At 49.8% G+C, this 26,248-nt stretch overlaps 1 protein-coding gene across 3 annotated transcripts in view; it reads left to right on the plus strand.

Annotated features, from left to right (window-relative positions):
- The window catches only part of LOC101442557 (saoe class I histocompatibility antigen, A alpha chain-like), a 1,048,500-nt gene that overhangs the window by 96,757 nt on the left and 925,495 nt on the right, over window positions 1-26,248 (plus strand). The window contains exons 1-8 of one of the 3 annotated variants that reach the window (XR_011647109.1): window positions 3,632-3,759; window positions 3,936-4,205; window positions 4,544-4,819; window positions 4,976-5,251; window positions 5,367-5,774; window positions 5,864-5,896; window positions 6,053-6,100; window positions 6,264-7,679. Coding sequence is in view for 1 of the 3 variants with exons in the window: in XM_071211050.1 (XP_071067151.1) it covers window positions 4,589-4,819 (231 nt within the window). In the remaining 2 variants the exon portion in view is untranslated. Of the gene's footprint in view, window positions 1-3,631; window positions 3,760-3,935; window positions 4,206-4,543; window positions 4,820-4,975; window positions 5,252-5,366; window positions 5,775-5,863; window positions 5,897-6,052; window positions 6,101-6,263; window positions 7,680-26,248 lie in introns of those variants that run through there. The other 2 variants (XR_011647108.1, XM_071211050.1) reach the window with 2 other exon arrangements.

The following is a 26,248-nucleotide window of genomic DNA, read 5'->3' on the forward strand; positions in this document are numbered from 1 at the left end:
TCCACACCAATCCTCAGGGTTCACTCCTTTCCAATCAATGGCCTCACTTTGATAGCAGACTCACTGCAAGATTGAGATTTTAGTTTCTGTTGTAACTCTGCTACTGGTACAATGAGACTCTGAATCTGACTTTCAGACATCTCAAGTCTGTGGCTACATGAAACAAGATTTTCTTTCTGAACACATATGGAAACTTTCACATCATTCACAAGGGGTTTAAGTTGAAAATTTGAAGATTGTAGTTCATCCCTTTCTTTTGTAACTGTATCCAATGTATTTAGGAACAGCCAATCAACATCACTGTAACTTTTGACTCCACAAAATCCCTGCCTCTTATAAGCATGGAAGTAGTCATATTTGGTAGTGATATTTGGCATATCTCCATTGCCAACTCATGCAAGGGACTGTCAGTGACCTCTTGAATATTAGAGATGGAGTCATTAGTGCTCTTGAATCCAATCAGAGGAAAGACAGATGGCAAAAATTGCAGAACCACTTCAGAAATCCCATTTTTAAGATTCTGTTCCTCAAGAACCACTCCTGATACCAAGCTGTATTAGTCAATGTTCTCTAGGGAAACAAAACCAACAGGAGATATCTGTAAGTAGTATGAGATATTATAAAATTCTGTAACGCAAACATGGGGGTGCACAAGTCCAAATTCTGAATGGTAGGCTACAAACCAGGGGCTCTGAAGAAGGTCCTTGATGAGTTCACAGGAGATGCTGCTGTCCAAAGTAGAGCTGGGAATTCTCTGAATACTGACATCACTTCCCCTTTTAAGGCCCTCAAATAATTGGATAAGGCATCACTCATTGCTGACAACAGTCTTCTTGGTTGATTGTAGATGTAATCAACCATCTATGCAATCAACTCACTGACGATTAAAGTCTATGAAATATCCTTTTATTACTATTAGCCCAGGGCTTGCTTGACCAAACAACTGGGCACCATTGCCTGGTTGAACTGACACATAGCCTAACCATCACATATTTTATGAACCTCTTCAGGGGCAGCCTGAGTAGTGTGTAATTTCTCTTCATATGAGAGGGTAAGTCTCTGCTCAAATATTGCTTTGAGGGCTGGCTCAAATCCCCTTTTCCCTTTCTTCATTCACCTCTCACAGGTTCAAAAGTTGGCCTGATAGGCATAGTCATCTTTTATGCTTGCCCGAGGTAGCCACTGTGTAGCAGTTTGATATGGTTATGAATTCCAAAAACAGATATTGGATTATGTTTGTAATCTGGTCTGTACCTCGACATGATTAAGCTATGATTAGGGCTTTGGTTGGACCTCAACATTAGGGCATTAAGTCCCTACCCCTTGTTGGTGGGGGGAATCACAGATAAAAGGCATGGCAAAGGACAGAGTTGGGTGTTTTTGATGTTGGAGTTTGATGCTGAAGCCTTAAGCTGGAGCCCTGAGAAGCTCACAGAGGAAAGAGAAGCAAGCCCTAGGAAGAGAGGAACCCTGAGCCCAGGAAGTAGCAAGCCCTGGGAAGAGAGGAACCCTGAACCTAGAGAGAAGCAAGACCCTGGAAGGGAGGAACCCAGGAAGCCTCAACCCTTGCAGACATCGGCAGATATCTTGCTCCAATATGTGAAAATAGGCTTTGGTGAGGGAAGTAACCTATGCTTTATGGCCTGGTATCTGTAAGCTACTATACCAAATAAATAACCTTTATAAAAACCAACCAATTTCTGGTATTTTGCATCAGTACCCCTTTGGCTGACTAATACACCCTGTTTCACACACAACCATTACAACCCTTCCTCCAGAAACCTCTGCCACAATTTCTACATTCTAACTGATGAAGTGGAAAGGACACAGAAAGCATTCTAAAGTACCATTTTTGTCTCAAGGAAAATAATTTGTGTGAACAGAACTAGCCTTTTTATGAAATACCACTTTTTATTTGAAAAGAAAAATGACAAACTATTGCTGTTTGTATTTGGACATTGGGCACTTTCTTGTAAATGAATGTGAGTCTGTCACTGCATGAACAAATACTGCCCAGTATTTGTTGCCAGTGATAAAGTATAAGCTCTCAAAAGAAAATCAAATTTTCAAAATGAAATCATCAACTTAACCTTGCCAGTATCTCAAGGCTTACAAACTTTTTGGTGGGATCTGTGTTAAATGTAAGAAGTATGATGTATTAGTCAGCTAAACGGGTGCTGATGCAAAGTACCAGAAATCTGTTGGCTTTTATAAAGGGTATTTATTTGCAGTAGAAACTTAGTCACAAATCCCCAAAGAGTCCACCTTAAGCTACCGTAAGAGGTACTTTCTCACCCAAAGTCTGTTGCCATGTGTTGACACAAGATGGCAGGTGACATCTGCAAGGGTTCAGGCTTCCTCTTCCCTCCTAGGTCTCTGTGGGTCCAGCTTCTTCCCATCTCAGCTATAGGCTGCCACGGGGCTCATCTCTCTTCCAGGGGCTCCTTTCTTTCCAGGCTCAGCTGGTTTGTTCTCTTCCCAAGATCAGCTACAAACTATCAAGGGAATGGCTCAACTCTCCCTGGGGCTCCAGCATCAACATCAAGTTCTCTCTTCTGCTATGTTTTTTCTGTCTATCTCTACTTCCTTGTGAAAGTCTGTTTTACCTGCATCAAGGAGGTGGGACCTCAACCCCACATGCCCTAATAATATGGTTGAATCAAAGCCCTAATCTTAATTTAGTGAGATGTATCCAATACAATCAAAAGGTATCACACCCAGAGGAATAGATCAGTTTACAAACATAAGCAAATATCTTTTTTGAAATTCATAAATAATATCAAACTGCCACATATGACCTTTGGGAATATGTCGTGAAATGAATCAATAATGGAAACTACATAACTCAGTGTGTCAATATATTACTTCAAAACAAAACACACACACACATACACACAACAAAGCATTAGTACAATATCAATGGGTAAGACCAAGATTTTTGTTTTAACAATATGATAGTCAATAAGGTGTCATATTGCAACCAATCTTAAAGAAACTATCATTTGTGTAGAGTGGTATCAAACATGAATATTAACAATTGCCTGAAAAAACAATTAAATATATCCCTCCCATTTCAAACTACATATATGACTAGGATGAATTTTTTGTAGGAACCAAAAATAAGTGATTAAATGCAGAAATAGACTTGAAAATCTAGAAGTCTTCTGTTAAAACAAAAAAGATTGGCAAAATGTGAAATGATCAACTTTTCTTACTACAATATTTTCCTCTGAAAAGTTACATATTATTATTAGTTGTAATAATAGGTATTAAAATCATTAGTAGTTACTGTCATTTAAAATTAATATTTTTAAAGTTTAACTTCTAATGTGATCAATATCAGCAGATATAATGCACGAAAACAAAATCTCCGTGGGGTCCTCACTAATTTGTAAGCTGTGAAGACAGGACCAGGCCTCACTGACGGGGTGACAGTGCTCGGTGCAGGAGAGGGGTCTGGCCAGTCCAGGACCGGGTCTCTCTCTCAGGGTCCCCCCCGAGGCTGGCGTGTGGGGTGGAGGCCGAGGGGGTGACCCCGGTCCCCGCAGTTTCACTTCTCCCAGTCCGAGTCAGGCCCTTCTGCCCTCCCATTGCGGGCCCGGTTCTGGGGAAACCAATCGCCGGCCCCGCGGCCCAGATATAAAGCCCGCCCCGCCCCGCCCGGACTCAGGTTCCTCCAGACCCGGGGTCCGGCCATGGCGCCGGGGACCCTCCTCCTGCTGCTCTCGGGGGCCCTGGCCCTGACCCCGACCCGGGCGGGTGAGTGCGGGGGCGGGGGGCTGCCCGGAGCGGGGGAGGGGATCTGGGAGGGCAAGACCCCAGAAGCCGAGTCCCTCCCGGCTGATCCGCTACACTAAACCCCAAGCTCTTCCTCCACGCTGACCCCGCCCCCCTCGCTGACCCCCACGCCGCCCCCCCCCCTCTGTTCCCCCCAGGCCCCCACTCCCTCCGGTATTTCAGCACCGCCGTGTCCCGGCCCGAGCGCGGGGATTCCCACTACATCGCGGTGGCCTACGTGGACGACACGCAGTTCGTGCGGTTCGACAGCGACGCGGAGAGCCGGGGGATGGAGCCGCGGGCGCCGTGGGTGGCGCGGGAGGGGCCCGAGTACTGGGAGCTCAACACCCGCAACGCCAAGTACAACGCGCGGAACTCGCGGGGGAACCTGTGGACGCTGCGCAGCTACTACAACCAGAGCGAGGCCGGTGAGCGCCGCCCAGCTGCCCACCAGGGCCGGGGTCGCCCAGCTCCGCGCGTCGGGGGGGACCCCGCCCCCCAGGGACCCCCTCCCTTCGACTTGGTACCATTTTCGATTTAAACCAAACCAGGTTCTGACCAATCACTGTCCGGGATCGGGTCACGAGGAGGGGCCTGAACGCGGGGGCGGGACCAAGTGGCCAGGACTGTTCGAGGGCCGGGTCCGAGGGGCGGGAATGACAGCAGAGCGAACCAATAGGCGGGGTTGCCCGCGGGGTGGGGCCAAGGGAAGGGCTGGTCGCGGGGCGGGGCCTGTGGGCGGGGCTGACCTCGGGGGCGGGGCAAGGGTCTCACACCCTCCAGGTGATGTCTGGCTGCGACGTGGGCCCAGACAGGCGCCTCCTCCTCGGGTACTATCAGATCGCCTACGACGGCGCCGACTACCTCGCCCTCAACGAGGACCTGCGCTCCTGGACGGCGGCGGACACCGCGGCGCAGATCACCCGGCGCAAGTTGGAGGAGGCCGGGGACGCAGAGCAGCGCAGAGCCTACCTGGAGGGGGAGTGCGTGGAGTACCTGCAGAGACACCTGCAGAGCGGGAAGGAGACACTGCTGCGCACAGGTACCGGGGGGGGGGGGGGGGGGGGGGGGGGGGGGACGGGGGGGGACGGGGCGCCCCAACCCCAAATGCCCTGTCCATTCCTGGTGGTCACATGAGCGCTGCTAGAATGGCCAGGAGAGAAATGGAAAGTTCCTGCAGTTTCTGACCTTCCCGCAGACCCCCCAAGGACACACGTGACCCGCCACCTCAATCCTGACCGTCACGTCACACTGAAATGCTGGGCCCTGGGCTTCTACCCGGCGGAGATCACGCTGACCTGGCAGCGGGACGGAGAGGACCAGACCCAGGACACGGAGTTTGTGGAGACCAGGCCTGCAGGGGACGGAACCTTCCAGAAGTGGGCGGCTGTGGTGGTGCCTTCTGGGGAGGAAGAGAGATACACGTGCCACGTGCAGCACCAGGGGCTGTACAAGCCCCTCACCCTGAGACAGGGTAAGTGGGGACGAGGTGGGGGCCTCTTCTAGGGAAGCAGGAGCCCTTCTGAGCTCCTCCAGCAGGGTCAGGGCTGAGCCTGGGGTCAGGGTTCCTGACCTTCCCCCCTTCTCAGAGCTGCCTTCCCGGTCCCTCATCCTCACGGTGGGAATCGTGACTGCCCTGGTCATCCTTGGAGTGTCCGTGGTGGCTGCAGTTCTGATCTGGAGGAGGAAGACCTGAGGTAGGGAAGGGGCGACTCTGAAGTTCCTTGTCCAGGGGGGTTTCCACCAGGGTAGCCGTGTGCCCTGCCCCTTCCTGGTGCCGTGAAGCCCCTCCTCACACACGAGCCCATCCAGTCTGGGCCTGTTACTACACTTACTTTCTAAACCTGTGAGAGAAGTAGGACAATGTCCCCCAGTGATGACGTGGAGGCCCCTGTTCCCAGCAGTCAGAGGGAAGGGACTGCTGAAGACAGACCTCCAGAAGGGCAGAAGGTCCAGCCCACACATCCCCCACCTCGTGTTTCCTGATCCTGCCCCAGGTCTGCAGTCACAGTTATGGAAACTTCCCTGGGTCCAGGACTAGTTCTCAGGACCTCGTGTCCTGGACTCACTAGTTGTTTTCCCACAGGTGGAAAAGGAGGGAGCTACGCTCAGACTGCTCGTAAGTGGGGGACAGAGAGGGAGGTGGTGTGGAGGGTCAAGGCTGAGCTGAGACTTTGGGGAGTGTAGACAGAGCCCACGGGGCAGCTCACCCCATCACTCCTTGACTCACATCTCCCTGTGGCTCTGACCAGACCCTGTGTTTGTTTCTCTCCAGCCAGCGACAGTGCCCAGGGCTCTGATGTGTCCCTCGAGGCTTCTAGAGGTGAGACCCTGGGGGCATGAAAGGGGAGAGGGGATGGGCCGAGAGGACATGCCTGGGTCCTGGGGATTCCTTGGACATGGACGTGAGGAGTGTGGAGGGCTGGTCATGACGTCAGCATTTACAGAGACGACCTGGACGTGCTCTTGATTGTTTTCTTCTGTAGCGTGACAAAGCTGCCTCGTGGGGGGTGGAGAGATTCCAGAGCTGTTCACACCCCTCGTGTGACTTCAAGACCCCCTTCCTTGGGATGTGAAGACTTTCCTTCCTCAGCTGGCATCGTGTGTCTGCATTGCTGTTGTATACTGGAGGATGGGGAGGTAGCTTGCCCCTGTCCCCACGTCCCCCACACTGACCTGTGTTCCCTGCTCCGACTGACCATCCTGCTCAGGAGAGCTGGGTGTGGAGCGTCCACAGCCCTGTCTTACATCATGGCGCCCTGAGCTGCCCCTTCCTGCTTCTCTTGAAAATGAGAACCTGGTATGATTTTGGTTTTACAAATTCTTATTATAAGGTGGGATCAAATAATCAATTGTGGGAGAGGAAGATTGTTAAACAAGAGAAAGGAAATAAATTCACCTGCAAACTTCCCAGACCAGTGTGTTTGCAGTGCTGAGTGTTGCAGGTGCAGGCAGGAAATGGCTGTAGAGAGCGGGGGGTGGAAGGAGACTGTGCCAGTCCCCTGCTTGTGTGTTTGTTTGATGATTTTGTGATTTTTGTGGAGGATTATGGTTTTTCTTCCTCTCGTGTATGACTCTGGAAGGAAGACAGTTGAAGGGTCATTAAGGCATTCTGTTTAGGAAAACTTGAATCTGAGATGTCCATCAGAAATGTAAGTGAGGTTGTCAGTTCCCATTGGAAATATGAATCTGGAGATGAGGAGTGTCTGGGCTGGAGACACAGATTTGGGGGTGAGGCCAAATAAGTGTTATTTTGAACCTAAGGAGAGGACAGGTCATGCAGGGTGTGATTAGCTACAGGAAGGATAGAGCAAGACTGACCCTGGGCCTCCAAGACCTCAGCCATCCATGGGCCACACTCGAGTGACCGCACAGCTCTGGCACCCCATCTAGGAGGCCTATAGACTAGGGAGCCTCAATTTCTCTGTGCACAGGAACTTCCTGACACCCCACAAGGGTCCAGAAGTTCTGGGAAAGCATGAGTTTCTGTGTTCATAACAAGGGGTTGCTGAGCTGCTGGATTTCAGGTCCATCTTTAGAGCAGAACCCAGAGCAGGGAGGCCCCGTGTCTGTGCTCCAGCTCCCTGGGGTGGTGGAATGTGCCTTCTGAGCTCCCGCCCCATGTCCTGAAACAAGGGTCTGGGGAGAAGCCCGAGTGTTTCATCAGAAGCTCCTCAGGCTGACCTGGCTCAGGTGGATGGTGAAGCTTTGTCTGCCAGTGATGAGCACATCACCCCACGTGGTGCTTAAACCATGTGAAAAAGTCCTTATTGGAAATGAAAAGGAAGAAATCCATCATGTTGTCGATGTTGGGAAATGCATGTGCTTTCTCTATGATGGGGTACAGCCAGGTGGGGATTTCTAAAATGCTTCAATGTTTTCCATAAATTCTCTGAATTCTTGCTATGTGACACTCTTTCTTAATGGATTTCCACTCATTTCTTAGTGCAATCGATGGATTTCAGATTTTTCTAAGGAATTCATGTATGTACTACCAGAGCTCATTTTATTTGGGGGAAAGAGAATTTGCAACCACCAGCCAGCCCTTCTCTGGATTTGTTGTCCAGATATGCCTAACCTGTAGATCTAAATAACCTCATGCTATGAATTTAATATATATATTTCTGAATATTGGAAGGAGGAAACAAAAACCTCTAGAGAAATCCATGTTTAACCCATGTGTCAAATATTACATACAATTTCACAAGGAAAAATTGCAGCTTGTAGAAAGAAATGTATAAGTACAAATAGGAAGAAGGCAACAATATCAAGAACCAGACAATAGTAAAATGAGTCTCATAAACTTCAGTTTTGGAGGATTTTGAGACATAGATAATAACATAATCATGATTTTTATGTATAAAGAAAGAGATAACAAGCTTGAAAATTCCTGCAGAACATGGGAACCTAAGAATAACACCTCTTCTGCAATATATGCATAAATATGTAAAAAATAAAATATGTAAATATATATATACACATACTTCTTAAAAGTTAAAAAATAGAATTTGAATTAAAACCTCCATATAGACTTTTCCTTTGGATTATGTGCAGTAACAATAACAAGCTTTACTTTCCTGCCTTAAACAAATATAATTGCCAACAAACATAAGAAAACATTTTTCAGAACCTGGACAAGAAGTAGCACTAGGACCATGATGCCTAAGATGAGGTCCAAGAACGAGTTGAGTTCTCCAGTTGTCCACCTTCCTTCCTGGAGTGTCCTAGACAAGAGAGCCAAGCAGGCTCCCTGAGTGGAGGATGCTAGGTTGTGGATTTGGGGAGACCAGGACTGCTGGAATCCACAAGGTAAAGGTCCAGAGAGAAGAGAGCTGACCAGGAAAAGCTCTGGAAGCCTGCAGGGGCTCCCCTCGGGTCTTCAGCTCATCAGGGCATGTGTGTAAGGAACTTCCCAGGAATGGGGGGAACCACCCAAAAGAACCTCAGGTTTGTGCCCACTGCTCCATGGGACTGCATGCAGTGCCTGGTCCACCGGCCAGACTGGAAAACCTAAGTGGGCACTGGGTAGAGTCTTCAGAAGCCTCTCAGGTCAGTGGTCACACCTAGGCCCTGGACTAACCCGACTGCTATGCCCCAAATCAAACACCTGCCATACAGCTTAATGTGTCTAGAGACAAAAGCTCAGGAATATTTATGAAATACAAAAATATTCAGCAGCTAACAAGGTAAAATCATATGCCTGGCATCCAGTTAAAAAAACAGACTTGCAAATAACACTGGAAACTGTGAACAGGAAAGCAGAGGAATGCAGTCAATCTAAACAAAATCAGAACTGATACATGTTAGAATGAGCAGGCAATGACATTAAAACATAACTGCATTCTGTATGTTCAGAACATTATGTAAGACAGTGAAAAATAACAAAAATCAAGCTCATAGGGATGAAAAGGACAATGTCTGAAATGAAAAATTCCCTGGATGATAGATGAGATTAGTGGTAGATTCCACATAGCAGAAGAAAAGATCAGTGACCTTGAAGACATAACAACAGAAAATTTCCAAAATTATACCATATCTATTACAATGTAGTGCTGGGTTTCGATGTATTTTGATACAATATATATAACAATAAGCATGGAAAGGGGCTGAGGGAATAAAACTGTTGGAGCAACATTTCTGTATTTCACTGATACTAAGTTACTATAAATCTGAAATGAATTATCATAAGTCATGTATGACAAGCCCTAGAGCAACCACTTAGAAAATAAAAACTATGTTGGAAAATCATTAAGGGGATGAAATATCACACTAGAAAACATTCACTTAGTACAAAGGAAGGCATTCAATGAGAAATATAAAGGGGGGAAAGACATGAGATACAGAAAACAAAGTGTAAAGTGTCAGGATTGACGTCAGCCAGATGGAGGAGTAAGACTTACCTGGTCAAAGACCTCCACAAAAACAGCAAAAAAAGCCAAGGGTAAACAACAACCAAACAAGTGCTGAATAAGGAAAGGAAGCCTAAAATCATCAGGAAGCCTGTGGCACACAGGGTAGCCTGGACCCTCACCTCCCTGGCTTGGCAAGGCTCTCTAAGAGAGGAACAGCCTGTGTTCCCAGGGTGGCCCTCCATGCTCCCAGTGTGGATGCCTGGTCAGTTATTAACACATGTGATACAAACTTGCTGTCCACTAGAGCCCACTGTTCACTACAGTGCACCACCTGAGCAACAGAGCCAATGCACTCATTTGGGTTGTGACCCAGGAATTTCATGGGGTAAGAAGCATGCTGGAGAAATGGTGTGGGGTAAACCAAACACAGGTGTGTGAGATGAATGACATGGTTGAGACAAGGTGGAGCACCTGGGGCCCAGGTGGAGAAGCTGGGAGGGAATTTCCTTTTATGGAGGAAATCAGAATGTTTGCTCTCACTGGGAAGCTTTTGAAAGCTAGTACACAAACCAGTGCAAGACACATAGTCACAAAAACTGGAGGAGAACCTCACCATTCACAGCAGATTGATCTATAAACTCAAAATAAATTGGGCTTAGCATTGGAGAAGAACCTTTACACAGGTTTCAATAATCCAGAACAAAACCAAAATCCAACAAACCCAGGAAAGTCTACTTCCAGAGTGAACACATGAAATATTAAAATGTTCAGGCTTACACAACAACAAGGTATACAAAGAAACAGGAAGAGATGTCCCATTCAAAGGAATGAAATAAAATGACAAACTATCTTTGTGGAAGCCCAGATATTGGAACTACTAATCAAATATGTAAATCAACTGTCCCAAATGAATTCAATGAGTTAAAAGAAAACAAGGACAAAAAACTAAAGGAAATCAGGCAAGTGGTACTGAACATAAGCAGGAGTTAGATATTTTTAAAAGGAAGCAAACAATCTCTGCAGATTAATAGCACGATAACTGAAATTAAAAATTCACCACAGAGGTTCAACAGCAGTTTTGAACAAGTAGATGAAAGTTCCATTGAACCTAAAGACAGAGTTAAAATCTAAGGAGTAGAAAGACAAAAGAATAAAAATTAGTAAGCAGAACCTAAACTACCCATGGAATAGCATGAAGAGCTGAGGGAATGAAACTGTTGGAGCAACATTTCTGTATTTCACTGATACTATGTGCTTGTTACAAGAGATTCACCTTAGACCCAAAGACAAAAATAGTTTGAAAGTGAAATGATGGAAAAATATACTATCCAAATTGGAATGAAAAGAGACCTGGAATGGCTATACTAATATCAGAATAAAATAGACTTTAAGTCAAAACCTGGTACAAGAGACAAAGAAGGATATATATATATATAAAACACCATATATTAAGATTGGCAACCAACTTAGAAGATATAACAATTATAAACATATAAGCACAGGTGGCATCATTCTTTTTATAGAAAATCTGAAAGAAAATTCAAGAAAATGAATAGATTTAATTAATGAATTCAGCAAAGTTTTCCATGTTTCAGATGAACACAAAATGAATTGAGTTTCTACAAACCAGTAGCGAAAAATCAAAACTGGAAATTAAGTAAACAATTCCATTGATGATAATATCTTGAAGAATAAAATATCTTGGAATAAATTTAACAGGTTGATGAAAGACTTGTACATTGGAAACTGTAAAACACAACTGAAACTAATAAAAGACTAAATAAATGTCAAGACATGCCACATACATGGATTGGAGATATAATATTAGGTTGATGATACTACTCAAAGCAATCTTCAATTCTGTGTAACCCCTATAGAAATATCCAGCAGACTTTTTAAAGCAGAAATGGAAAGCCAACCCTAAATTCATATGGAATCAGAGGCACCCCAAATAGCCAAAATACTCTTGAAAAAGAAGAATGATATGGGGGTCATGCACCTCCCAGTTTCAAAGCTCATTACAAAGCCACAGTCATCAAGACACTGTGACATTGGAGGAACAACAGACCTATAGATCCTCTGGTCTACCCCATACCACACCATACAAAGGTCACCAGCCAATAAAGTGGTGGAATGACCACTTGAACATGACACCATGCTAGAACAGGGAACCATGATGCAGGATCAAGTCGACACCAATTTAGACCAGCAGACACTATGTGGTCGTGTGCTTCCAGTAGGCAGAAACAGTTAGCATGTCAACCAGGGGTGGAAGAAGGATGCCTTGCTGACCATCACTCCCACAGCCCCTTGGGGTGTTTCTTTCCATCCACTCAACAGTGGCTGCTGTTCAACAAGTCCTGGCTCCCAGAGGGAGGAGGCTTCCAGCAGGGGCACTGAAATGAGTCCCTGAAACTTAGAGCTCCAGCACCACTGCTCCCTTTGGGCTCCTTGTGCCAGTAGACCAGCAGGCAGAGGAGGGAGTAGGGACGATTGTGCCCCATCATCATGGAACTCCCATTTCCATTTTATAATGTAAAAGGGCAAAGAGCACACCCGTGGATGATGAAGGAAAATGGCCTAGACCAGCAGATGTGTTTGCCGAGGTTGAGGAGTGTCTAGAATCTGTTGCAGAGCAGGAGATGATGGTAACACTTGGAACCAACTGCAGCTGCAGGGACTTTCCTTCTCTCCAGGAAGGGTCCCCAATGATCCTCTGCTAAGTTCCCTAGATTTTGTGACCTGCTGGAGCTCTGGTGAATCTGTGCACAGACCCAGGAACTTTTAAGAAGAGAGTTGAACTGAGAGGAGCAGGTGATGGGGTGGAGCTTGGGTAACCACAGATTCCCTTCCAGGCCAGGCTGCCCCGAGGGTGCCACTGAAGGCTCACAGCTGCGCCCTTCTCCAGAGAACTGCCCTCAACTCATGCAAGCTGAAGGGGAGCACAGAGCCAGTGATGAGGGACCAGGCTCTCAAGGCTGCGCAAAATTCACTGAGCCCTGCTCCTGAATCAGAGATTTAAATGTTATGAGACAAGTGCTCTCAACACTAGTGCTCCAAGCCATGTTGCTCCCCTTCCCTTCCCATTTATCCTTGTCTTCTTCCTCTTTTTCACATTTCTCCCTTCCACCTCTTCTCTCCTCTCTCCTTCCCCTCCACTTAGAAAATGATAAGTAAATATTTTATAATATTATGATAGATACCAAAGACCTATCTAAACATAACGCAAATCCAGAAACAAAATAAAAGACTGATAGGCCTGATCATCTGTATTTGAAAGTTTTGTTATGGCTATGAAACCTTAATGGAAAGTTGTTATCCACAATAGCTACACGGGGTTTACAACTCAACGTAAAAATCCACACACAGGCTCTTCTATGCTCCTTTCTCTTTCTTCTTCTGGGTGAAGCTGACCTCAGCAACCTTGGAAGCCACATCATGACAGTGGCACATGCTATGCCAGGCTGGAACACAGAACGACGGCATTGGGCAGATGGCACCACTTTCTAGCCTTCCCGACATGCTCATTCGAACCTCACTGAGCAGCTCATCAGCAAAAACAGCCTCTGCTGGGTTGAACCACTGGAACTTTGGGGATTACTTGTTATAGCAAACGTGTTTCCCTAATTGACATATATCCTTACACTTAACAGCTGGGGTCAGAGCAGTAACTTAGTGGGAGAGAAGAAAAGCCAAGATGTGTGTCATTATATCAAATCTAAGGTTAGAGTTTTAACAGGATTGATTTTTAAGATAGTGCAATGAGAGCATAATATAGTAATATAAAGTGCCTAAAATCTGATTATGGCCAAGAAATTGTTGACTCCAACAGCAGGGAAAAAGGGCTAAACATGCAAAGTTAGAGGCCATTAAAAGAAAAAAAATGTTTTCACATTTATATTGAGAATGGATTGAATAAACTGTTAAGCTTGTTTAGTGTAGTACAGTAGAAAAGGTATAGTGCCCAGAAGATCATATAATTGTAGCAACATCTGGAAGAAAGAAGTGAGGTGACACTGGACATGCCCTTGGGGTACTTGTGGAAGTGTGCATGTGTCTTTGTGGGGGCTGGAGAGCCTGCTGTGCAGTTCTAGGTCAGAATGGAGAATTTTCTCAGGTGACAGACCTGGGAGGTCCCCAAGGCTCACACCTCCTGCTTCTGTCAGCTGAGTAGAGAGCTGGTTCAGAAGGTCTGAATGAGCTCTATGGAAATCAGGCTGCTGCCAGCCCCTGAACTCCAGAGACTTTCTGACAAGATCACCTCCCAGACCAGGCATTGCTAAGGTGCCCTGGAGTGCAGGTGTCTGCCTGCCATGCCAGTGACTAGTACACCTGACCACTGGGACCACGCCATGGGGACCACAGCCCCACTGAGCCCGTCTAAGCCCACCACACCATAGGGCAATGACAATGTGGAGACCAGGTGCGTCCTGCTCCTGAGAAGGAGCTGACGCTTAGGAATTTTCCCCATATCCTCACACGTGTACCATGTGGCACTGCGGCGTGTGCACCTGTGCCCCTTTGAACTACATTTAAGCTGCATGTGGAAGGGCTTTCCAGGACTGTTGTGACTCCCATCTACACCACAGGCCAGTCCCTATCCCGATTTAACAAAGTGGCAACTGACAGGATTTCCAGCCTAAGCCCTGAAACGTGAGCAGCATCCAGCTATCGTGGAGCGTGTCGCTGTGAGGAGCTTCGTGGGACATGGGCTGAAGCATGACAGAGGCTTCAGTAGATGACGGCGTCATCACCTACTCAGCACAAAGGGTCCGAAGAGCAGGGGAAGAGAGCCCACATGGCTGTCCCCTGGGTGGTAGACGGACAGGGCCATGTGGCCATTCCCTGGGGGTCAGAGGATAGCAGTCCATGCGCCCCACTTCACATCAGAGATGAGGAACTCCGTGCTGTCTGCGTCTGGGTTTTTTGTTGTGTTTTTTCTTTTTTTTTTTTTGAATGTTACATTCAAAAAATATGAGGTCCCCATATACCCCCACCCCCCTCACCCCACTCCTTCCACATCAATAACATCTTTCATCATCGTGGCACATTCATTGCATTTGGTGAATACATTTTGGAGCACTGCTGCACCACATGGATAATGGTTTACATTGTAGTTTACACTCTCCCCCAGTCCACCCAGTGGGCCATGGCAGGACATACATTGTCCAGTATCTGGCCCTGCAGCACCACCCAGGACAGCTCCAAGTCCTGAAAATGCCCCCACATCACATCTCTTCTTCCCTATCCCTACCCTCAGCAAATACTGTGACCACTTTCTCCACATCAATGCTATGTTTTCTTTCATTACTAATCACAATAGTCCCATAGTAGAATATCAGTAAGTCCACTCTATGTTTGTGAGGGCACGAAGGCTGCTTGCTGGTGAGCCCTCGCTCCTGGGGCATATAAAAACCCAGATGAAGAGACAAAGTAGATGCAAGCCCAGGTACTGGTTCTTCATCTGGGGTGAGGGCTCGCCAGTGAGCAGCCTTCATGCCCTCGCAAGCATCTGGGCTGTTGAGAGTTGACATCACCCCCAGGCTGTTTGAGGGCTCTTAAGAAATGGGAAGATACCAGGACCTGCGCACAAACAACAAGATGGAAGCATCACAAAAACCTGCACGCAAACAAGCATGAGCAGGATGGGGGGTGGGGGGATGATGGCTGGAAGATGGCAACTGAGGTGGCCTGTGACTTCCCAGCAACTGTTTTAGGGAAGTGCTTATTCCAGCTGCCAGCTCTTATGGATTGCTCTCAGGGAAGGGGCTGCTCTTGGCCCTGGGAAGTGTAGAAGCAAATGGCTACAGCTGCAGGAAGCCACCTCGCAGGAGTCTCTGGTGTTCCCTGTCTCTCTTTCCCACCCTCCCTGCACCTGTGTTCCCAGCAGGGATGGCAACAGGTGGAGCTCGCAGTCCCCAGGGAGCCTCAGAGGCCCAGCATCTCCCACAAAGGCAGTGGGAAGCTGCACTCAGCCTTTAGAGCAAATGAGGGAAACAATGGCCAGGCCTTAGGGAGGGACTAGGTCTTCTAGGGTCATCACCAAGCAGGGAGGAATCTGGGGGCAGAATTTATTAAATTGTATCTGTGGCCCTTCTCTAGGGATCTTAAAATGCCAAGTGACTGTCGTTACTGCTACTGGAATGGGAACTTGATAAAGTGAAGGGTAGCAGGGATGCACAGGTTAAAATCATCAATATGCATCAGAAGATATCTTTTGGAAGTTACAGGAAGTACAAGAGATAGAGAAACATGCTAACAACACCACAGAAAAACTACTGGCAAAATTCAGAATGTGGAACATTCTATAGGACAGGTGACCTGGTTTCTCCAACAAATCATAAACTTGAAGAAGAGAAAAAAATAATGGTGAGAGAAAGTGGCTTGATCTAGAAGAGAATCTCAACCAATTGCCTTTAAAGACCTTGTCTGGTTCCTTCAAACCAACTAGACAAGACCTGAAGACAATGAGAGCAGTTTGGTAAGCACTGGTTATTAAGTGTAACGAGGTAATTATTATTAATTTCTTTAGGTGAGATAATAGCATGATCGTTATGTTGAAAAACAATCCTTAACTGTGAGAGTTGCATGCTGAGTGATTTAAGTGCAAAATTAAATGGATAGAATTGTCTTTTAAAATACTGAATGGGGGGAGTGGGAAGAGATGAAACTAGATGGACTCTTTGTCCCATCTTCTCTACTTGTGTTTGAAATTTCCATAATAAAAATAGTTTGAAAAAGAAAAATAGTGATAAGCCCAAGAAGAAACCATTGAAGTCATTATGAGTGATTGGGTCTAAGGAACAGAAATGTGACAATGAAAATAAAATGTGCAATAAAGTCCTGTTTGTGCTCTACAAAGGAGATTTGGGGAGGGAGGACCATGTCTACTGGGGAAGCAGGTGTTTCCAGTACAACTAACTGCTCTAAGGAGATGCTTGATAGACCCTGCAGAAGTGCCCTGAGAGAGGTGGTATTGGGAGTGCAGGGGATTGGAATGGCCTTCTATGCTGGGGAACTAACTGGCGACTTAAATTCAGGAATAATGTTTTACAATATTCTGGAATGACTGTGCAATTGGCGCCTCCTCAACAGCAGTGCTTTAAAATCTTTCCTTTTTTATGCTGTGTTGGCTAATTTCATGTGTCACCTTGGCTAGGTTATGGTGCCCAGTTGTTCGGTCATGCAAGCACTGGTCTGATTGTGACTGTGAGGGTATTGCATAGGTGGATTTAAATCATTAGTCAGTTGGTTGTATCTACAGCTACAATGAACAAAGGAGATTGCCCTCAGCAATCTTTGTTAAATCAGCAGTATTTGTTCAGTCGGTAGAGTTGGTTTGACCAACTTATGAATCACAAACATGTATCATTCAGTGGCTTCTAGTTCACTTTCAAAAGAAATTGTTTCAACTACATGTGACACTGAACAGGTTCATTTCTATCTCAGTATCTCAGTTTCCTTCTATGTGACCTGGAGATTAGAAAATATAACTATCAACACCTCAAAGGTGGCTGGGAGATTAAATGAGCTGATATTTGTAAGGCAAGTAGAACATGGTAAGTGCTGTACAAGTGTTTGCTATTATTGTGGATCTTATAGTCAAATGTACGTCAAATTAGGAAAAACAAATTGAGACATTTTAACCGGACAGGAACTTCAGAAGTACTCCTGGGTTTTCCACATTCATTGGAGGTACACAGGTGATCTTACAAGTAGTAAAATGATTGCAGTTTTAAACTGGTTCTGAACACCAGAGAGTCGCAGCAGCACGTCCCAGTGATGCTGTGTTCTGCCCGTGGCCAAATGTGATTCAGAGAACTATTCAGACTCCAGATTTCTCATTATAAAATCTTAAAATTTCGATCTTGATGAGAAAATATTATATAATTGAATGGATAGATGTACAGTATTTGAATTAGCCAAAAACATTGCATACATTTAATGTGCATTTAATTTTTTCCCTCAAAATCTGTTAGTAAATTAATAGTGCAGCTTGCAAATGATGGAGCTGAAACTTTCAAAAGCCTTTCCAGGTGTCAGGCGATGGTACTTTACCTTCATTTTGTCACCTAATCTTATACCCGCTCTAAACTCACTTTATTATTTTTTTTAAAATATTTGTTTACTTATTTTCCCCCTCCCCCTCCTCCTGCCCTGCTATTTTTGCTGTCTGTGTTGTCTTCTCTTCTCATTTTCTCTCCTCTAGGATTCACCTGGATTTGTCAACTGTGCCACCTCAGTTCCTGGTCTCTGCTGCGCTTCACCTTGACCCTCCCCTTGTCTCTCTTTTGGCAGGTCAGCTCGCTGTGTGACTCACTTGCACAGGCACTGGCTTGCCACACAGGCACTCAGCTCTCCATGCGGGCACTGGCTCGCTGAGCAGGCACGTTTCCTCCTCTTCTTTTTCACCAGGAGGCCCCAGGGAATGAACCCAGGTCCTCCCATATAATAGATGGAAGTTCTGTCCCTTGAGCCACATCTGCTTCCCCTAAACTCACTTTAGAAATGAGAAACTGGGGTTAGGAAAGGTGATGCAAGGAACTTTCTGAGGCCACACTTCTAGTAACTGCTGTTTAGTGGGAGGGATAGGAAACCTGCTGGGCAGGACTCTTCCAGGTGAAGTCAATGAAACTCAAATCAACCTAACTTTGGCAGAAGAGATTTCACTTGCTGATGTTCCTGGGAAGCCGGGGTGTGGCTGCCTTGAGACCTGATGGATCCAGGGAGGCAAACTGTCATCAGGGCTGTTCGCGGGTGCGGATGCTGCACCTGCCCCCCCGCCCTTTCGCATCTAGGCCTGCCCCTCCCTGCCCTCTCCCACCGGAGCCCGCCCCTCCCCCACCCTATTCCATCTAGGCCCGCCCTCCCCCATCCTCTCCCACTGTTACAGACCAGCGATATTGACCAGACTCAGACTTTGAATATAGTTCCATTTGAGAGCTTTATTAGCCCTGTGGCGACTGTCTCATTCCTCTGCAGAGAGGGCAGCCCCGAGTCTCAGGGAAGGGGAGGTTTTATAGCTTTTTAGGAAGGAAGGGGGGCATCTACTAATAAGCGAGCAAGCAAGCAGGCACAGAAGCGGAACACTGCGGTTAGCTGAAGATAACGCATCTATGTTTTTCCTTTTTAAAAGGTGTCTTCTTGCAAGCAGCCCCATATTATTTATTGTCACTCTCCTTACAGGCCGTCCTGTTATTTATTGTCACTCTCCTTGCAGACCGTCCTAAGTTATTTATTGGCACTCTGTTTACAGACCACCTTAAGTCATTTATCTGTTTGAAGGCACTTGCAATTCCCACCTCCCAATGTAGTTCTATTCCTGTTTTCCCAATGTGGCCTTACTCTTACAACACCTGAGACCCCCACCCTCTCCCACCTGAGCCCGCCCCTCCCCTGCTATTCCATCTAGGCCACCCCTCCCCTCTCCCATCTGAGCCCACCCCTCCCCGCCCTCTCCCATCTGAGGCCGTCCACTGCCCCTGGCCACTCAGGCCTCGCCCTCCTCGCGCTCCTTCCTGGCTCAGCCTGCACGCCTGCCCTAGCCTTGCCGCTCCTCTCCTCTTCCTTCTCCCCTCTGCAGGTTGCACCTGGCGCCCTCACTCCCCAGGACTCCATCCTCCCCGGCAGCCTCAGGAAAGCACACCGCTGCCTGCCCCGCCCGCCCCCCTCTTTATGTGGGAGGGGGGGGCCCCTCCAGAGCCCACTGCTACCCCCGCCCTGCCATTCTGGCCGCCAGGCCCCCTGCAGCCCCTTCAAAGCATTCCCTGTCACTTCTCGTGCTCCGGGGAGGGGCGGGGGTCCTGAAGGGGCACGAAGAGGGCCCATCGCCCCATCCAGGGGTCTGGAGTAATAGCGGGGTTCAACTTCCTGGGTGCGTTGGTTGACTGACGCCCGCGCCTCCTCCGGGAGCTGACAGTCCCACCGCCTGCCATCCACGCGAGCGCGACGGGGCTGCCCACGGCGCCAGCGCTGCAGGCCGCCAGCAGGCTGCGGAGGCTCCAACCGCTAGGCCCCGCCCCGGGTTCCCCTGGCTTCGTCCCCGCCGGGCCCTCGGGGCCCCGGTCAGCTCGGGGCTCTGGTTCATTCGCCCCCTCCCCACGCTCCTCCCCCTCCCCACGCTCCTCCCCGTCCTCACGCTCCTCCCCCTCCCCGCGCTCCTCCCCCTCCCCACGCTCCTCAGAAGGGCCTGGAGACCCCCATCGTTCCTCATCCAAGGTCGCCACGGCCCAGCCCTGGAAGGAATCTATCCTGGGGGCAAGGAAGTGCGATGCCCGGGCACGCAAAACAGCAGGCGCTTAAAACGGGTCTCTAGTCAATTAAAGCCCCCTTTGCTACCTAAGTTATACAAACAGGCTCAAACCACATTTCCCCGTTTAATCTATTTTTTCCCAGGCATATAGGTATTGGAGGGTAAGGGCAGCAGTGATGACATCATACCTTCTACAGAGTATATGAAACACAGTGAGGTTAATAAAGGTAATTTTTGAAAATGACCATGCACCCAGGCTAAGAGGTTACATAACGGATAATCGGATAATCGACACTGTAGCTGTCCCCACTCAGCCTTCCCTGACCCTTCCCCCATGTGATTACTTTCCTGACCTTTGTTTTTGTTTGAGGTTTGCAATAATTAACAAGCTGTACCTCAATTTCCCCCATATGCACTGGGGAAAGGCTAACCCCCTCCCTCCTAAGCCTACATGGCTGGGGGTAAGGCTTTCCCCATAAGCTAAACAAAGAAACCACAGAGAGAGAGGAGTAGAGGGAAAAGGAAACCTGCCCTACCTGCACAGCAGAGGGAGATAACATTCCTACAGAGCAAAGAAACATCTGCTCTTGCAGCATTCCAGGAAACCACAACTCCCTGATCCACTATCTTCTCCTCACTATCAGGGAAATGTTCTCAGCGCTAAAGCTTCCTACTGGTCCCTGCACCTCACCCGGACCCCCAACCTCCCACCATCATTTCCCCGCCTAGGAAAGTTCTCCACAAATTCAAGTTCCCCTTTTCCAAGGGGGGGCTGAGGTCTGTTCTTCAGACCCCTTCCATTGGGACGTCTCAATAAATTCTTTTTTGTCTGTAGTCATGACAGTCTCCGTGTCCCGGTTAAGCGCTGTATTTTCTCCAACAGTTTTCCTGTTCTACTTACTGCCCTGTACACACCCCTGAACACATACTGCTGTGTTGACCATTTTAAATGGACCTGAAAGGACTAATCCTATGGTTCGAGCGGCGTCCCGGTGCTGGGCTGCGTCACGCAAAGGAATTTAAGGACACGCCACACGTAGGGGAGGAAGGAGCTTACTAAGAAACAGGAAGTGGGAAGGCGCAGAACCCCAGAGCCCGGCGCGCTGCCGGGTGTCGCGCGCCCTCTCCAGGGGCTTTCGGCTTCTGGCCATCGTTGGGGGGTGCGGTTTCCGGGGCAGTCAGTTGGGTGTCTGCTGCCCGGGGGTTGCTGTCGGGTAGAAATTGGCTTCCGGCTGCTGCCCAAGAGCTCTGCAGGTGTGGAGGGCGGTGGGTGGGCTCGGGCCACGTCCGCGAGCGCGCTGGGGCTTGCTGCGCCGGGCTCCGATGAGCGCAGGGGAGGCGATGAGGGCCCTTGCTGTTTTCCTTCTGCCTGTGAGGACGGGGTGAGTTCCACTCATAACGCAGCGGGCGGGAGCTGCTGGCGGCGCCTGTGCTCAGCAGTGTGTTAGCCGGGGCCTAGGATTCCTCCCCGGGAGGCGGCTGCAGCCCCTCGGGCTCCCTGCGCCCCCGCCTCAGGCTGTATCCTACCCCGCCTCACACTTCACCCTTCCTTCTGCACCAGCTGCTCTCCTGCAAAATCACATTTTCAGATTAACTCTTTGTTTTAGTCTGCTAAAGCTGCAGACGCAAAATAGCAGAATGGCCTGGCGTTCCCAGTGGGAGTGCGCTGGGCTGGAAGCTGACAGTTCCGAGGCTGTGAACGTGCAGACCCGGGCGCCGTGGAGACGCTGGCTCACGGGCCCCCCACGTGGAGACACCGTGGCCCCCTCTGGCCTGGCCCTGCCGTGCGCACGCAGGGCTCCCTCCTGCCGGGCTGCTCGTGCCCCCCCCCCCCCCCCCGGGCCTCCCTGCGGGCCCCTGTGCTGCCCCGGCCCAGCCCCTCTCGGTTGCTGACGTTTACATGTCGGTTCTCTCCTTGGGGAATGTGACTAACACCCGGATACCTGGCGACCAGGTGTTTCACACGGCGGTGAATACGCCGCCTTTGGGAGACGTGTCACATCTAAGCTGACCAGTGCATACCCGCAGATCAGTCACCATCCCCACTGTTCTAGAAATCTGTTTTCAAATGTGAAATTCTAAAAAATTAAAATCGAAAAAATTTAAAATTAAAAAAAATTGAAAAAATATGAAATCGTAAAAAATTAAAATTTTAAATTATTTTTAAAAAATATATGAAATTTTAAAAATAATTTTTAAAACATTTTAAAAATTAAATTTAAAAATATATGAGATTGTAAAAAATAAATTTAAAAAAATTTTAATAAAATTTTATTTAAATAAAAAAACTGGCTTCGTGTCGCTGTGAATGCTGGCGGTCACGCATCTGCTCACCCGAGGGGAGCATTCTGAAGGCCAAGGAGGTGATGCGCCTGAGGCAGCACTTTCGGGGCTTTTACGGAGGTTCACGGCACCCAGCGCGTTTCCACGGCCGTGGAGGAGGGGCACGAGTGTCCGGTTCTCTCGCTGTCTGGATGGCTCCCCCCTCACACCACCGCCCGGGCCAGCAGGGGCAGCGGGGGGTGAGGCCAGCCCTCCGAGTGAGTGACGGGAGAGCAACCCTCTCGGGAAGCGAGCTGGGAGCCGCAGGGCTCGGGAGGAGCCGGCACCGTGTCCCTCCGCCATGCAGCGGGCACCCGTGTCCCCAGGCCGCGCAGCGGGCACCGGGTCCCTTGGCTGCACTCCGCGCTCGAGCTGTGAATGAAACCGCGTCCACCCGCCATGGCCACTGCTGGTCTTTACCCCTTGGGCGCCCTCACCCCAAAATGCAAACAGCACTGATTCTCTACAGACCAGAAGTCACCTTCCCTCCCCCAAAGTCGAAGCAACTCTTTGGTCACTTCAAACCCCGTGGACGCACTTTTAAGGACTGTGGGAAATGTGGTAGTTCCCCTGCCAGCTTCAGTGCCCGGAGAAGAAAGGGAAGCTGGCGGGAGCCTGGGGAGGGGCCCTCAGGACAGGAGGGCAGGGCAGGGGTGGACGAAATGCAGCGCCCAAGAGGGCAGGGCGCGGGGGACACGAAACGCTGCCGTTTACTGTTGGCCCAGCAGCCGGGGGTTCCTGAGTCGGGCTTCAGCTGATTGACAGCCACATAACAGTGTGGGGGCCTCAGCTTCCTGGTCTGTAAAGTGGGCTGGTAGCGGCCCCTCTCCGGGATCCATCGGCGATTCCAATGCTTTAATCCTCGAGGAGCCCTGGCCTCACTGCCTGACTCACCAAGGCAGAGCCCCGGAGGGCCCGTCAGCTCCGGTCTCCTCGTGCGGAGACGACCATCCTGAGCTCCCGCTCACTGCCTGAAGGGGAGAGCAGCCCGTCTAGTGGGGGGGGGGGGGGCGGGGGAGACCCGAGGATAAGGGGTGCAAGCCGTGCGCACCCGCCCGATGTGTGCAGATGCACACGGCACCCAGGCTGGCCCGGCCCCTCACAAGCTCCTTCACGCCTCCAGCTCGCGTGGGGAAGGGTTTACCTCCACTCACTCCCTCGTGAGAGGTTTGGCAGCCAAGGGAGAAGGACCTGCGCTTCTGCTCCACAGTTAGGAGACCCCAGGAGTTGCTGCGCGTCAGAGCATCTCCAATTGCTCCAGTGGGCAGCGGGAGCAGCTAGCGCCCGGGGTGGGATCAGCTGGGGCGGCAGCGGGAACCCAGAGCCCCCACCCCGCTTCGAGCCCTCCTCCTTGCCTTCCCTGCTACAGCCTCCACAAGTCCACGGTCAGACTTCAGGGAGCAGAGCTCCCAGGAGAGCCAGGGCCGCCACCACTCCCACCATGATGGGGGGCCAGGAAGGCGGCTCTGAGAAGGGGGGAAGGTCAGGGGCTCTGACCCCAGGCTCAGCCCTAACCCTGCTGGAGGAGCTCAGAAGGGCTCCTGCTTCCCTAGAAGAGGACCCACCTCCTCCCACTTACCCCATCTCAGGGTGAGGGGCTTGGGCAGCCCCTGGTGCTGCACGTGGCACGTGTATCTCTCTTCCTCCCCAGAAGGCACCACCACGGCCGCCCACTTCTGGAAGGTTCCGTCCCCCGCAGGCCTGGTCTCCACAAACTCCATGTCCTGGGTCTGGTCCTCCCCGTCCCGCTGCCAGGTCAGCGTGATCTCCGCGGGGTAGAAGCCCAGGGCCCAGCACCTCAGGGTGACCCCACAGTCAGGGATGGGGTGGCAGGTCACGTGGATCTCTGGGGGTCTGCAGTAGACGAAGCAGGCACGACGCAGGCCAGGGTTTGTGCAGCAGGGCCTGGCCACCTGCAGTCGAGGGGCTGGAAGGTGGACACCTGTTGACAGGCGCACACAGGCCCTCCTCAAGCAGGACGGCAGGAGCGCGAGTTCCTCCCAGCACCCAGAAGCGCGTCCAGAATCTCCTGGCAGCAGCCCCGCCCCAGGAGGGCCTACAAAGCAAGGGCAGCACGGCCCTGGAAGGCCTGGCATGAGCCCCCACACCCACACCTCCTGGGGGACTCTGTCCTCAGCTACTCGCCCACCACTCTGGAGAGAGCAAGGGCCCATGGGGCCCAGGTAGCATAGAGGGCAGAGCCAGGGCCACCGTCTCTGCCCTGCAGGCCACCGCCTTAGCCCTCGGCTTTGCCAGGGAGCCTGTCACACTCCAGACAGATGAGTGAGGACCCCTCTCTGATCCACTGCTGTTGGCTGTGCAGTGGGGAGGGGGCTGTGTGACATCCCGGCCTGGGGGTACACTGCACCCCGCAGTCCTCTTTGACCTGTGGAAAAGGAAGCTTATGCAGTGACCCCACAGGTCCCCTCCCGTGCTAGCAGACTCAAGAGCTGCGGGCAAGATCGTGAAAGCTGAAGCACACAGCTTAGAGAGAACTCAGTGCTGGGGACAGACGGCGAGGACGCAGTGCTGGGGAGCACGAGGATGCAGGGCTGGGGACAGCGCTCCCTGAGTGCCCAAGCATGCAAACAACCAACCTCGGAGCACAAAGCCTGCTGATGAGGTCTCCTGAATTTCCAGGTCAGGCACTGGCAGCTCTGGGGAGGCCCCAGCCAGGACCAGCCTCTCTGGGCTTGCACCGCCCACCGACTCAAGCTCCTAACCTAGCACCTGCGCCCCACAGCGCACCCACGTGCAGTCCCACTCATCTCGTGCCCGCAGACCTCCGAAGGCAGAGCTCTGCCCATCCCTGGAGCATAGTTATCTGTGGCCCTTCCCTGCGTACACAACCCAATAAGGACCACCTCTTAAAACTCTGGGCCGCCACGCACAGTTCATGCCTTCATTTGAGAGTCGAGAGCCTTGGCAAACCGGCTCCAAGAGTACCACACACTAGGGAGACCTTTAATAAATTAAGCTGCTCTGTCCCCTGGCCCTGCAGTTCCAATCCCACCGCGCACCTCGCTGCCCCTAACTTTGAATATTTTCCTCTTATTCTCATCATCGACCCAATCAGCCACCTGATTCTACCCAAAGTTGGTCATTCATGAAACTCCCTCACGGCTCACACTTCTCGCCTCTGCGGGTCTCTAAACAGCTCTGCTGGTCCTGAATAGCGAATGAATAGTGCTCACCCACCCCTGTGGGGGCAGTGTGTGCCCCGTGGGCAGACCCCACAGGAAGCACTTCCCCAGGCCCCTGCACCAGGGCCAGGACTGGGTGGTGAGCACGGCTCCCCCTCCTCAGGGCCCCTGCCCACCTTCTGCCAAGGCTCTCTGTGCCCAGCCAGGGCTCCATGTCCGCTGTGTGTGCACAGCCAGGGCCCTGTTTTCCCTGTGTGTGACCAGCCGGGGCCCTGTGTCTGCCGTGTGTGCCAAATTGTTAGAAACAAATCTTCTGGAAGAAAATAAAGCTAACCCAATTGTGCAGAAGAAAAGAATTAATTCTCAATCTTGCAAGAAGGGGCGCACAACCTGAAAAAATGGCTGGCGCCCCGAACAAAGAAAAATGACACAATTTATACCCCTAAGCCTAGCAGGCAAGCCCTTCCTCTGTTTCTCCATAGACTGGATACTTCAGAAGTTACAGCCTATCTGAGAAGATCTAACTTTCCCATGCAAAAGTTTGTGATTAACCGCTTCCCCCATCACATTCCAACCATTTTAGTTTTTACCTGCTCCCCTTTGTCAAATAAGGAATGGAATTTAGTGCTGAATTGGTATTGACTTAGCTCTTTCTTGGGCATCTATTTTATTGCCTATAGGACTGGCTTAAGCTGGTTTCCTTTGTTGCTGTTTAACCCAGGAGTGGGAGACTGACGCAGGAGGCTGCCAGGTTACATTAATCAGTATTTTCTTCCTTTATGTGAAAACTAAACCAATCTTTGTTTCTTACAATTGCCCCTCTTTCTTTTAAATTCTTTTTAGTTTTCACATTTCCATTCTTCAAATTTTCTAAGTGCTATCTCACACTTCATCATAAGAAT

The sequence above is a fragment of the Dasypus novemcinctus genome, chromosome 22 (assembly GCF_030445035.2).
Source record: "Dasypus novemcinctus isolate mDasNov1 chromosome 22, mDasNov1.1.hap2, whole genome shotgun sequence".
Classification (NCBI taxonomy): domain Eukaryota; kingdom Metazoa; phylum Chordata; class Mammalia; order Cingulata; family Dasypodidae; genus Dasypus; species Dasypus novemcinctus.